The following is a 12049-nucleotide window of genomic DNA, read 5'->3' as shown; positions in this document are numbered from 1 at the left end:
AAAAAATACAGAACTGGACAGTGTACTGCACAGTAATAAATAAAAAACAATAAAATATTTTAACACTTAATTTGAGGTGTGTAATTTCTACGTTCAAATTACTCGCTACCTTGCAAGGATTCCAGCAATGCAAGTTATATTCTGCTAAGTTTAGTCTGTGATATTTTATAAGAAAAAACTTTAAGCCTAAAACTACCTTCACCCGGGCTGGGAAGGGGGAGGTGATGTGTTGACAGCCAGGCAGCGGGAGGAGGGGAGAGGGTGGGGAGAGGTATTGACCAGACAGAGGGAGATTACCCAGTGTGTAGTTTTCAGTCATATAGAGGGAGTTTAAATTTTTTACTAATAAAATGTCAATGAATTGACTTGGGAGAATATAACTTACATTGCTGGAATTCCTGTAAGATAGTGATTAATTTGAATATAAACATCCTATAGTTTGCACTAAACATAAAAAAAAAAATAGTAATTACAGCTCCTCCCCGAATTACGACGGGGTTAGGGACCAAAACCCAGGTCTTAAGTCGAAAATGCTTAATTAATACATAGAAAATCTAAAATGGGTGTCTCTTTTTCTTCTCAGCACCACAAAACTCTCACTTTTAAGCTTGCCAGCCATTTTAAAGTGAATTACAAACGAAAATTTTGTCTGTGTACTGACGTTGGGACTCGAAAATACGTAATTTGACAAAATTTTGGTACGACTGAGGCAGGTCGTAAGTGTGGGTGGTCGTAAGTCGAGTAGGTCGTAAGTCGGGGAGGAGCTGATTCAGTACATTTGAGTACAGTACGGGTTTGCCCTTAGGACAATTATTTCTATTGCTTTTTTTCACAATATGTATTTAGGATGGTGTGTGCATGTAAATGAGTACAAATAAATGAAGAAAGTTACATATATCTACCCAAAAATACATGTTAAAAAACTTGTACTTAAATGTACTACACTAAAGGACTAACATTTTTAACTCTTGTGCAAAATATGTGATGTTTATATTCAAATTATTCGCTGTCTTGCAAGGATTTCAGCAATGCAAGTTATATTCTGCTGAGACACAACTGACGCCTCACACCTGCGTAGGTCAAGCTTCGTCCACTTTGGGTCATTTTCGGCGTCACTCTGGGTATGTCGTGCACACGAGTGATTCTCCACGAAAATTTTTTCGGTTTTCAGAGCTTTTTGGATTTCGGAAATGCGAATAAGGGATTGTGGACCTGTACTTTTAATGCCAGAATTTCAGAACATGACCACTGACCCCCCTAAACAAGAGACAGCACTGTCCTCGTGTGCTAAGAAGATGGGAATGCAACTCCCCCAGATAAGTCCAGCTCTATTAACTATTCCAGTCTGTCCTATCCAACTCTCAACCTCAACCCAGCAAATCTCAGCTATCCCAGAGATTTTTATTCCAATCCACTTTGGTAACAGCAAAACCATACTGAGCTTTCATGCACCCCATTTGCCTAGCCCATTCTACCAGATGATTAGTGTCAAAAGAAATACCCGACTCACTCTCAAGCACCCTCATGTCTGCAGATCTGGACGCTGCAAAGATCAATTCATTCCGCAAATACGACCTTCTTGTCAGCAGGCAGGCGAACCCTTTGACAAATGCACCAGTCCATATGAGTGAGGAAATCACCATAGAACCATTCTCAACGTCTAGCTCTGTCTATCATGCTGCCTTACCTACAATCCAACTCACATCCCTGACTTACCCACCTCTTGTACACTCTCCATACCAACCAATGACCAATCCCTAACTCGTCTTTCTCTAGTCCCGGCCATGTTTACTAGAATCACCCTCGGCAGCCTGTCTGCCTCTCGTCATTATCCCAGCCTGCCGAGGGGGCTCCTCGTCTTAACTCTCCGGCTCATCCACCACCATATTTCCCAGGGGCCTCACGTAACACCAGCCACCAAGTAAGAGTCACAAAAACTTGTGAGTAATGTAGATGTCAGTCACAAGCGTTGTGAGCAAATGGGGCACACTCTAAGGATTGGGGCACTGTCCATCACTTTATTTACAGTATTTACATTATCTGTTATGTATGGGATATTATTTTTGTTTATAAGGGCACGGTTGTCCTCGACTATGAAATTAACACTGTTCTGACTTACAAACAAACTGACTTAGGATCAGGGTCCAGGAACGTATCCATGTCGTAAGTCAGGGACTGCTTGTATAGGAATATACTGTATTATGAAATAGATCAAGATGAATGAATTATAGGAATAGAATATGAATTATATTAAAATAATGTAAAAAAAAACTACATTTGGGTGAATTGCAGTGGAGAGGAGGTAGCAGGTGGCAGAGAAGGAGGCAGGTGGTAAAGGAAGAGGGTGGAGAGAACAACTCCCCCACCTCCCACTCAGCAGCCTCGTTCCCTTTATAACGACAGCATGCAATTTCATTCATAATTTCTATATTATTTAGGTTCATTTGGTGCTGGGTTAATAAAATATCAGAAAATAAATAATTTCCCCCAAAAAAATCCCACACTCAATCCCATATGAGCTACTGGCCATAGTACATTCTTCTCTTGTTTACAGAGTGGTAACAGCTAATTGTTCTTGCTCTCCCGAACAATGTTGCCATCTCTCAAGCACCATTACTGTCTCTGTTCAAGAGGGTTTGTGTTTACCACATGATCTGTAGCATATTTATTAGAACTTAATCAATATTATTGTAGTGTGTAATGCATCTCCAAATGCCTTGGTTTATTCACTGATCAGCTGTCTAGGTGCAAAAGTAGTCAAATCGAGCCACCATGTATCAATTAACAAGGCGAGAGGTGAGGAGACATGACAAGGCATTTACATAGCACACACAAGAGTACTACTAAACTGTTGTCTTATAACATTTTAATTTATAATTTTTATTTTAAAATTAATTAATACGGTACATGATGGCTCGACTTGGCTACTTTTGCATTTAGACAACTGATCAGTGAAAAAACCAGGGCACTTAAGTTTAGAATTATTTACTTTATCGTGATTCCTTATAAAATTGTTTGTAGATAATTTATTTACAATGCTTATGCAACAAACCCCACCTTTTTATCTCAAATAACAAGCTTGCTATGACTCATGTGGTGCAGTCAAGTGAAGTGACATGAGTAACAAGCCAGGCCCCAAACCGAAGAATGTTAAACGACTTAAGCTTTATGAAGATAAAGAAATCTCAGTAACCTCCTCGGTGAAAATGTTACATGACAGTTTCTAAACATATCTCGCCTGAGAATAATTTGCAATAAAAATAACATTGTGTATTCTTTTATTTTCACTTTGACTCACGGGTGGCACTACTAAATATGATCTGATTAATCTGAAGAGTGACCAATTACATGTACTTACTATTAACACTGCTAACATTTTCCAGGGATGAAACAATATGTAAATTAGTCTTCAAAATTTGCCCATATAAACTTTGGCCAGTCAAACAAACAAACAAAAACACACATGCACACACATACAAGTGTGTATGTAGACAGTTTTTACCCATTCTCTGTTCAGAATAATACTCTTCATTCATGCATGCATTTGTATTATGTACTAAATGATGTAGGTTACTTACCAAAATCCACTAAGTGTGCAAGATTTCATACTCTTGTCCTGAAGAGAGGTAAGCTGCATGAGAAGTTCTCCCTTGTAAGCATCTCGCTCTACACTAGTAACTACGTAGCGGCCATAATTTCCTTGTGATGCAAAGGACTCGCTGCCCATACCCTCAGCTAATAGTTTTTTCACTTGCCTGTAAAAAGAATGGGAGTGATCCTAAAAACTCAAGTTTATAATCAGAGACAAGTGTATAGTCTTATAATACAGTAGTTATTATACCAACTGTGCCTTGATCATAATGGTCAGACAAAAAATATAATGGTTTATCTTTCCACTACAGAAATGTCTGTTGTTATTCGTCATACAAATCCCTGGAGTCTGATGGTAACCCACTGAACCCTACCTCCATTCTCGCCTGATAAAGAAAACAAGACCACCGGCCATTAAATTGTAATCAACCCACCCCAGCCCAAGCCCTATCTATTCCAGCAACCTCTCACCTGTGGTATTTCAAACTAGAGATGGTCTTGTTTGTTTCCAGTACTTCAGGGTCTTGGAAAGTAAACTCCAGCAATGATAATGGCAATCATGATTGTTGACAGGTGTATTTTGATGAATTGTATAAGCATTGGTGTGTGTTGTACAGCATTTGTAAATTTTCCTTAAAGTTTAGTTGAAATAATAATTGGTATTAAATTACCTGTAAGGGATTGTGTAATACAACAGAATTGAAATGAGGATTTTTTAATGCACAAGGAGATCCTCAACTGCCTACATATTTGCTGCATAAGAAATATTATGCAGAAAGTGTGTGTTAGGTTTTGTAAGTTTTAAAAGTTCAGTTTAATTAATAATTTATATTGAAATTAAGATTTGTTTTGAAAGATCCAAACTCCTTGTAGTAAACTACATTATCCTCTATAATTTTCAACATTTTATTAAATTTATTTGTTTTCCATCTGATTTTGGTTTAAAATACCTCTTCCACTCTGCTAAGAACAACATTAACATCTAATTGTTTTAATATGAAATCTTTTTTTTAGAAAGTTTTAGCAATTAATTTTTTTTTTTAATCATTATTTTCTGGTTTAAAATAACAACCAGTGTATATTTTAATTTGGGGCAAGATTTTTTGGAAGCTAACCCTTCCAAATATCAGGGGATGAATTTATAGATACAGTACCGAGTTTTTGCGGTTAGTTGAAACTCACTCTTAGGATCCTACAATGCAGTGCTTCTGGCTGACCTCACAAAATTGTGTCTCAGAAATACATACAGTACTTCTTTAACACGATGTGGCTTAGAAATAAAGAAAATATAAAATAAAACTAAAAAATAAGAAAAATGAAGAGCATGGGTATGTATGTGTGGGTAGCGAACATGTGGGCTGGTTCTATTGTTACTCGTAATGAAACTATAAAAGTTAAAAAACATAACAATACTCTAATGTGGATTAGAAATAAAAAAATATAATATACATTTATAAAATAAGAAATGAACGTGTGGAGGCGGTTATAGCCAAAGCCTTGGTTATAACTACATTGCCAACTCGCCAGCCCAACCGCCTCGTATATTGTTACAACATGCCCTGACAATTTGCGGACCTCGATTATTCGCAGATGACACCCTGGATGTACCCAAGAAGGTCTAAGGGTAGTTTTAAAGTTGCTGGCATTTTTGCGGCCGGGACAGGGAGCCATTCGTTCTAGAGACAGTAATTTCTTTTACCTGTATTGTATATGTGTGTGTATACACACAAAACACATACACATAAATAATAATGGGAAAATCCCCTCACAAAAAATCAGAAACAAGACAACAAAATGTATAAAAAATGTGAGTCTACCCTTAATTTAATGGCACTGGATTTACCAGCAACTCCCATTTAACGGCAAAATTTATAGGTTTTTTATTTTATTTTTTTTAAGGCATGCCCGTAATTTCCACTACTTCCTCTACTTGCTTACCACAGGCTGTCTTAGGCACTAGCAAATAAAAATGTAGCGTACTATTTATCAGAACTTAATAAATATTATTAAATATTATTGTTCCGTAGTGTATAATGCGTCTCCATGTGCCCTGGTTTATTCACTGATCAGTTGTCCAAGTTCAAACGAAGCCAAATCAAGCCATCATATGACACAGATCAGCTGGGCAGTCACCAGCTGACTCCGAGACATGTGTGTGTGTGTATGTGTGTGTCAGTATGCTGTGACGCCACATCTAGAGGAGGAACCGGGTTGGGTAGAGACTGCCGAGTCAAGACACAGTTACACCTCAGTGCTCACTGCCTCCACACACACACACACACACCCCCATGCACTTCAGTTTTCTTATTTTATAGTTTTATATTATATTTTCTTTATTTGTAACCCACAGAGTACTGCAATGATTTTTCCACTTTCATTACATGTAACAATAGCAACATGCCACCTCAAAGGTCACATTTCATCCCCAGTTCTTTCCTCTTTCCAGTGAATCAAGCTATCACTAAACCGAATTTTGACCTAATGTGAAGTAAAAAAAGCACGTAAAAAAAAATAATTATATATATATATATATATATATATATATATATATATATATATATATATATATATATATATATATATATATATATATATATATATATATATATATATATATATATATATATATATATATATATATATATATATATATATATATATATATATATATATATATATATATATATATATATATATATATATATATATATATATATATATATATATATATATATATATATATATATATATATATATATATATATATATATATATATATATATATATATATATATATATATATACCGTATACAGAAATCTCTACAACATTAAGATTATTACTTACTTATTTTCGATGGCAGTTTCTGTTGGTTCCTTTATCTGCTGTTTGAAAGGTGACATTTTATCAAAATCAAGAGCCAGCTCATCATCAAACATGTACTGAAGTGAACTATCACACAAATAGTTTTCCTGAGTTTCTGGTACGGATTGGACTTGTTTGTTTTCAGGTTTATGGCCCACAGAATCATCAACATGAACAAAGCCCTGAGAAGAAACAAAACTCCCACCAAACAGACTATCGTGACTTTCGAGGGATCCACACACATTTTTTAAATTCCTTTCCATCAAATTTTTCACCTCATTTTCATTTTCTAACAAAACTGTTGAATTATCTATATACTTAGAAGACTTGCAGGAAATCCTTTCTTTTATTTCCAAAGAACCTTTCCCAAGATTTGGAAATACAGGGAAGTCCAAATTTTTTTCCTCCACTAGAACATTATCTACAAATTTGAAATGTCCTTTCTGTGTTTCTTTATCTCTTACCATACTTACTAGTGTCTTGTTTTGTTGCAACTTCATGCTAGGTTGCAACAGACTAAAGCTTTCATCATTTTCTCTATCTATCTCATTAGTTTGTTGTATGCTTAAGTTTTCACTTTTTACAGCATTACATACTGATGGAATGCAGCTATCAAACTTTCCAGTAAGATCTGTCTTACACCTGATAACCTCATCATCCATTACTTCACCTTCTGGCCCAACTGTTCGCTTTGGATCAGGCGAGATACCTACTCCTGATACTGCTGCTCTTTTCACAGAAGTTGGTTCCTTGTTAATTAAGTCATCTTTACACTCAAGATTCTCATGGTTTTCATTCTGATTTGTACAATTGTGGGTATTAGATTTTTCTTTATTTCTTCTTGATAATTTACATAATACAATTTTGTTTTTCACTTGCATAGACCCAGGTTTGATAGGAGAATTTAAAACTTTGCTAGATTTTTTAATATTTATGGATGTGGAAGCCAATTTATTTTGATTTTTTAAGTTAGAATCCAATCCTAAAAGTGTGACAGACATTGTCTGTGTTTTGTATGGCAGAGGGGTTGAAGGAACAACCTCTGGACTGTGAATGTTATTCTTAAATGAAAACGAACATGGTTTATTACATTTCTCTGCTCCTGGAGTACATTCAATAATTTCAAGGTCAGAATCAACTGAAGACTCAGGAAACATTGAACTATCTTCTGGAGATGACACAGTCTTCATCTTACCTAACCCTGAATTTGATTTTTTAGGTGTCACATGACTTCTGTTCTTCTTTTCTTTCTTGAATTTGTCATCATTATCACTTGAATGTTCTGTGTTACACAATGAAACACCTTTGGTCATGAAATATTCAGACTTGTTTCCCACTTTCTCATGGCAACTGTCTTTGTCCCTTACAGTGTTACCCTCTCTTTCTGGTGCTGCAACAGCAGAGAAAAATGAAGATATTTTCTTTTGACCATTATCCCTTGTAAACTGAAAAAAGAAAAAAGAAAGATTGTAATGAAAACTTGATTTGTGTTTCCAAAAACCCACATGCTAACATATACATAATGAATTCATTTTCATTTAATCTTCAAACATAATATACAAGTACAGGTTGTACCTCTCTAGTCAGGCAACCTCGGGACCTGACCGGTGCCGGACCATGGAAATTGCCGGACCATGGAAATTCACCCTTTTCCTGGATAGATAGTGACTTGTGCTTATGCTTGGAAGCACTAGCACCACTTTCTCTGCATCATGGTCTCTTTGAAGACATTTTGAAGGGTTAAATGTCGTATAGTAGCTTCTCAAATTTCACGAGTTTTTAATTCAACGTACTGTATTTTATTGGAACACAAAAAATAAATAAATAAAAATTTTGACGGTGGAAACTTGAATTTCGACGGGTTTGAACGGCCCACCAACATGCAGGCAACGTGCATAATCGTGTAAACAGCGTCATTTCTCTTATGTACAAAAGATTCATTATTGTTTATTACCAAATGTCTTTTTTATTGAATAAATGTTTATGTGTGCAAAATGTGCAATACAATTCATTAATAATACGCAGAATATTAAAACACACGAGGAAATGACACAGCATTGTTTTCGTTGATTACAAAACCAGTGACTGACTGGTTCTACATATAAAACTGAAGAAAATATGACCTTGGTTGTAGGTGCAGTAAAATTAATATGGTTGTTTTAAGTAATGTTATTTAATGTTAATAAATGGAACAATAGAAGTAGCTAACGATAATGGTAAAGAAAAGAGAGATGGCGTATGAAAGTGCGCATGCGTACACATGAAAACATATCATCATTACTTTACATAAGAATATGAAAGCAACACTTATTTACTGTTCATATAATTTTAATTAATGTTTCTGAATTTGTTTTTATTGAATTAATGTTTGTGTGGGCAAAATTAACAATACAATTTATTAATAATTAGGAGACGAGACGGCTGCCGGCATTGTTTATGTCAAAGCTTACAAAACCAGTGACTGATTGGTTCTACATATAAAACTGAAGAAAATAAGACCCTGATTGTAGCTGTAGTAAAATTAATGTAAAACAAATTAATATGGTTGTTTGAAGTACCTGTAATGTTATTTAATGTTTATAAATGGAACAATATAAGTCGCTAACCATTAATGGTAAAAAAAGTGAGACTGCGCGTATGTAAGTGCGCACATGTGAAAACATATTGTCATTACTCTACATAAGAATATGAAGGCAACACTTATTTACTGCTCATATATATTGAAGGGTTAAATGTTGTACTCTGTATAGACAAGCAGAGAGAGAGAGAGCAGCCGAACTGCCGGATGTAAACAAACCTTAATTTCCCGCGGCTTTGTTTTTTTTTTTTTACGGGGATTAGCCCACCCGGGCATAGGTCACTGACCACATTGGGGCCTGAGGGGCAAAAATTTAATACTCCTGTAATAATAATAATAATAATTCAGATAAGAAAAAAAAAAAAAAAGCTGCCTATCTACCTATTGCACAAACTTAAATCGTTCCGGACCACGGGAGTTTCCGGACCACAGAATGTCGGACTAGAGAGGTACAACCTGTATCATAGTCCATATACAGGGGAACATGCTATATGCATACTGTACTTACAGAACAATGTTTAAAATCCCACTGCAGTATATCATAGCCTAAGTCCTCATATATATCATAAATGACTTAATTGATGAGAAAAGAAGAAATAGAATGACAAAATACAGTAAATGAAAGTAAAAAATAAGTCATCACATAAATACCATAAAATACTGTAAATTTTAAGTTTAACCCTGTTCATGTCGGAGGGCGTTCGTAAGTCGGGGAACCCCTACACAGTGGGTAAAAAAACAAAACAAATAAAAAATCTACAACTTAACCCTTTAAGACATAGCCAGTTGAAAAATGATGTGAAAACAAAATATTTATTGGTGACCAGCGCATGTGAAATGACACTGGTAATGTGGTTATTGATAATGAGGAAATCAAGGATTCTTGGAGAAAACACTATGATCATCTGCTGAATGAGGAGCCTAGAAGCAAGAGAGCCAGCCAGTACCTGTGCATGGACTGTGTTCAAAGTTTGAAAGAAAATGGGTGAAGAAAGCAAGTGACAAAATTAAGAATGGAAAACTTGCTGGTACCAGAAACTGAAAAAGTTGCAGAAATGGTGAAAACATAAAGACGACGTTGGCATGACAATGGTAACCAAATTGATTAATGCAATTATGATGGAATATATTGTTCCAGGTGACTGGCTAAAAAGTGAGATTGTGAATACAGTACTCACAAGAGATAAGGTGATGCTGTTAGACCAGAGAAATATCTTGGGAAGGTGAGAAAGCTGCATGTACTTTGTATTTGTGTACTTAGAGAAGGCATTTGACAGGATGCCACTAAGTAGTGCAATGGACAAAGAGAAAGTTAGGGGTTGGGAGTATCTAGTCCAAGTGGTTATGGCATTGTATGAGGGCTCAAGAAATGCCGAGAGTGTGAATGACAAAAAAAGTAATGAATTAAGAGGTAAAGGTAAGGATTCACCAAAAGTCTGTTTCAAGCCTTCTTTTATTTAACATAATGCTAAAAGCACTATAACAGATTTTAGGACTGATCTGCTATGGAAGTTGTTATTTGCTGAAACATTTGGAAATGGAATGGAGTCAAAGACTATGTGAGTAAATGTGACACAAACAAAAGAAGAGTAATGATTAGTAGCTTGGGTGAAGCACCCATGGTGGAAAATGACCATGTGCTGTCTGTTAGAAAGCTCCTGGCAGTCGCTCAACAGTGTGCAGTGAGTGTGGAAGGTGGGTACACAATAGATGCAATGATGTAATTGGTAGACTGTAAGGATACTGTAAGAAATTACCTCAGAGATAGTGCTACAAGAAACTGCACAGCATGGACAGCTGCCATCAAGTACAGTATATGGCGGCGTATAAGTCGACCTTTGAAAAAAAAATTGTGTCCAAAGTTAGGGGGTCGACTTAAACGATGGGTACAAAATGATGACCTCTAAAATCATGACCGTAAGTGAGAGTATTTTGTATTACATCCTTCATATTTACCTTTAATATAATTGCTCTATTTTTATTATGGATGAAATCAAGTTTTTCTCAGTAGTTTTATTTAACCACCTTTTGTTATTGATGGCTGTGTGTGGACTGGTGGAATGAGCAGGAAGTCAACTGAGTTCAGTGTTGTTGTGATTGTTGGGTCAGTCACTAATGACGTGTGTGACTGTTTACCTGTTTATGTATGTTTTGATGGTTGACTTGGTCCTTCACAACACATGACAGTTGCTGGAGTTGGGGAGTCGACTTATACAGTAAGTATATCTCTATGACCAATTTTTTTTGCTTGAAAAGGGGGGTCGATTTATACTCCACCATATACTGTAATCAAGGCTAACCCATGCAAACATGGAAAATGGCTGTAAAACACGTATGATGATGAGATTATCTTGCGACAAACTCTAAGGATTAGAGATACTGTATAAGCTTGCAAGGTAGTACAAGGGGCAGTAAACATAATTATGTACAGTAGAAAGTCGATATAAAGTGAGATACGTTCCAAGAGGGGTCGCTTTAAACCGAATTAGCACTAAATCAAAGTGTTGTTTCAATGGAATAATTTAGTTTGGTACTTGAGAGAAACACAAAATACTGTACTAAAAAGACTGACAGTCTACCAAGATGCACCTCAGCCCATCTCCAAGAATAAACAAAACATCGTTTTTTTAGTATTATATTAAAACAAACGCTCATAAATCAGCACAGTTAAAATTAAGGGATGCAAAACGGTCTGTTTATTGGCTGGGAAGATAGGTGGGGAGGGAGAGGGAGGTGAGGTGATATGTTTGACAGTTGATGCCAAGGACTAGTGCTTATTTATTTATCTGTCCTTAAGAGTGACTAAGTTTTTCTCTTATAAAATGTCACTAAACTGACCTGGGAAAATATAATTAACATTGCTGGAATTCTTATAAGATAGTGATTAGTTTGGATATAAACATGCTATAGTTTGCATTAAACATACAAATTTTAGTTCTAACTAATTTTATTAAAGAGCTAAAATTTTTATCTCTTGTGCAAAATATATGACATTTATATTCAAATTATTCGCTGTC

At 35.6% G+C, this 12049-nt stretch overlaps 1 protein-coding gene across 1 annotated transcript in view; it reads right to left on the bottom strand.

Annotated features, from left to right (window-relative positions):
- Positions 1-8351, bottom strand: part of LOC121872220 — a 157568-nt gene extending 149217 nt beyond the window's left edge. The window contains exons 1-3 of the mRNA XM_042374887.1: positions 8331-8351; positions 6437-7899; positions 3579-3755 (exon numbers count right to left, since the gene is read on the bottom strand). Coding sequence (XP_042230821.1) covers positions 3579-3755; positions 6437-7899; positions 8331-8351 — 1661 coding nt within the window. The remainder of the gene's footprint in view (positions 1-3578; positions 3756-6436; positions 7900-8330) is intronic.
- Positions 8352-12049: the final 3698 nt, after the last annotated feature.

The sequence above is a fragment of the Homarus americanus genome, unplaced genomic scaffold, assembly GCF_018991925.1.
Source record: "Homarus americanus isolate GMGI-L3 unplaced genomic scaffold, GMGI_Hamer_2.0 scaffold5589, whole genome shotgun sequence".
Taxonomy (NCBI): domain Eukaryota; kingdom Metazoa; phylum Arthropoda; class Malacostraca; order Decapoda; family Nephropidae; genus Homarus; species Homarus americanus.
Note: the sequence above shows the minus strand (reverse complement) of the source record. Positions and strands in the feature narration are given on the sequence as shown.